This window comes from Octopus bimaculoides, chromosome 4, assembly GCF_001194135.2.
Source record: "Octopus bimaculoides isolate UCB-OBI-ISO-001 chromosome 4, ASM119413v2, whole genome shotgun sequence".
In the NCBI taxonomy this organism is placed as follows: Eukaryota; Metazoa; Mollusca; class Cephalopoda; order Octopoda; family Octopodidae; genus Octopus; species Octopus bimaculoides.
The window spans coordinates 133,242,659-133,244,016 of NC_068984.1; the positions used below are offsets into that span (position 1 = coordinate 133,242,659).

The 1,358-nt window shown below is 39.3% G+C and overlaps 1 protein-coding gene across 3 annotated transcripts in view; it reads right to left on the reverse strand.

Annotated features, from left to right (window-relative positions):
* LOC106880549 (uncharacterized) overlaps positions 1–1,358 on the reverse strand; it is a 42,735-nt gene that overhangs the window by 32,962 nt on the left and 8,415 nt on the right. For all 3 annotated transcript variants that reach the window (XM_014930539.2, XM_014930540.2, XM_052967508.1), the window contains exon 6: positions 560–671. In XM_014930539.2, the coding sequence (XP_014786025.1) occupies positions 560–671 (112 nt within the window). The remainder of the gene's footprint in view (positions 1–559; positions 672–1,358) is intronic.

Consider the following 1,358-nt stretch of genomic DNA (forward strand, 5'->3'; position numbering starts at 1 on the left):
CATATATATATATATATATATATATATATATATATATATATATATATAGAGAGAGAGAGAGAGAGAGAGATACATGTGATGGGCTTCTTTCAATTTCCATCTATCAAATCTACTTACAAGGCTTTGGTTGGTCCAGAGCTATAGTAGAAGACACTTGCCCAAGATGTCATTCAATGGGACTGAACCCAAGACCACATGGTTAGCAAGCAAGCTTTTTAACCATGTTTTCACGTTGACAGTTATAGTAATCTGTTGTTATTTTGCTGTTGCTAACAAAGCTAGTATGGGGCTCACTGCAACTTAAAATACATATATTAACCCCTAAGTATTTAGACCAGCCATATCCGGCACAAATATTCTACCTGTTTAATGCTCAAACAGGCCAGATTCAGCCTATCACACCTACCCTACAATATCATTTGAAAAATAAACAACCACATCATTGAAATCTTGAATCTATGAGATAAGCCTTGATCAATTCAAAACAATGTGAATAAAGAAGCATTCTCTTTGAAACAGTAATCTGAATGCTAAAGAGTTAAAGTGGTAAACCTCTTACTTGATTCAGCACCTCTGTGAACTCCTCCGACACCACCAGTAACAAACAGTGGAATTCCAACTTTGTGTGCAATCAGCATCGTCGCAGATACAGTAGTGCTTCCATTCAGTTTCTGTATCAATAAACACAAAATCCCTTTAAGATACAATAATTTGCAAGTGGTTTGAAATTGGTAATACCAATATGGTTGATATTTAACTTGAAAATATACAATACTGGTGTTTGACTTTGTTGTGCATCATCATCATCATCAACATCACCGCTCCCGCCGCCACCACCATCATCACCATCATCATCATCATTTAAGTCAAGTGAGATCATAGCTGTGGCCAATGCCAGTGTTGCATAACTGGCCCGTATAAAAGTACTCTTCAATCGTCGGGCAATATGCTGTGCTTGAGAAGACCTGTTGAGTCAAGTGAAATCATAGTCGTGGCCGATGCTAGTACTGCCTGACTGGCACCCATGCTGGTGGCACATAAAAAACACCATTCAAGCATGGTTGATGCCAGTGCCGCCTGATTGGCCCCTGTGTTGGTGGCATGTAAAAAGAGTGCCAGTGGTAATCTCGGAGTGGTTCGCATTAGAAAGGGCATCCAGCTGTAGAAACCTTGCCAGATCAGACTGGAGCTGGGACCACCTCCAAGCTTGCCAGTCCTCAGTCAAACCATCCAACCCATGCCAGCATGGAAAGTGGATGTTAAATAATGATGATGATACATACTACTCCATTTATTGGTATCTGATTGTTGGATATAGTTAACCAAATTCATTTAAAACAGTGCTGTTTTAAATATAT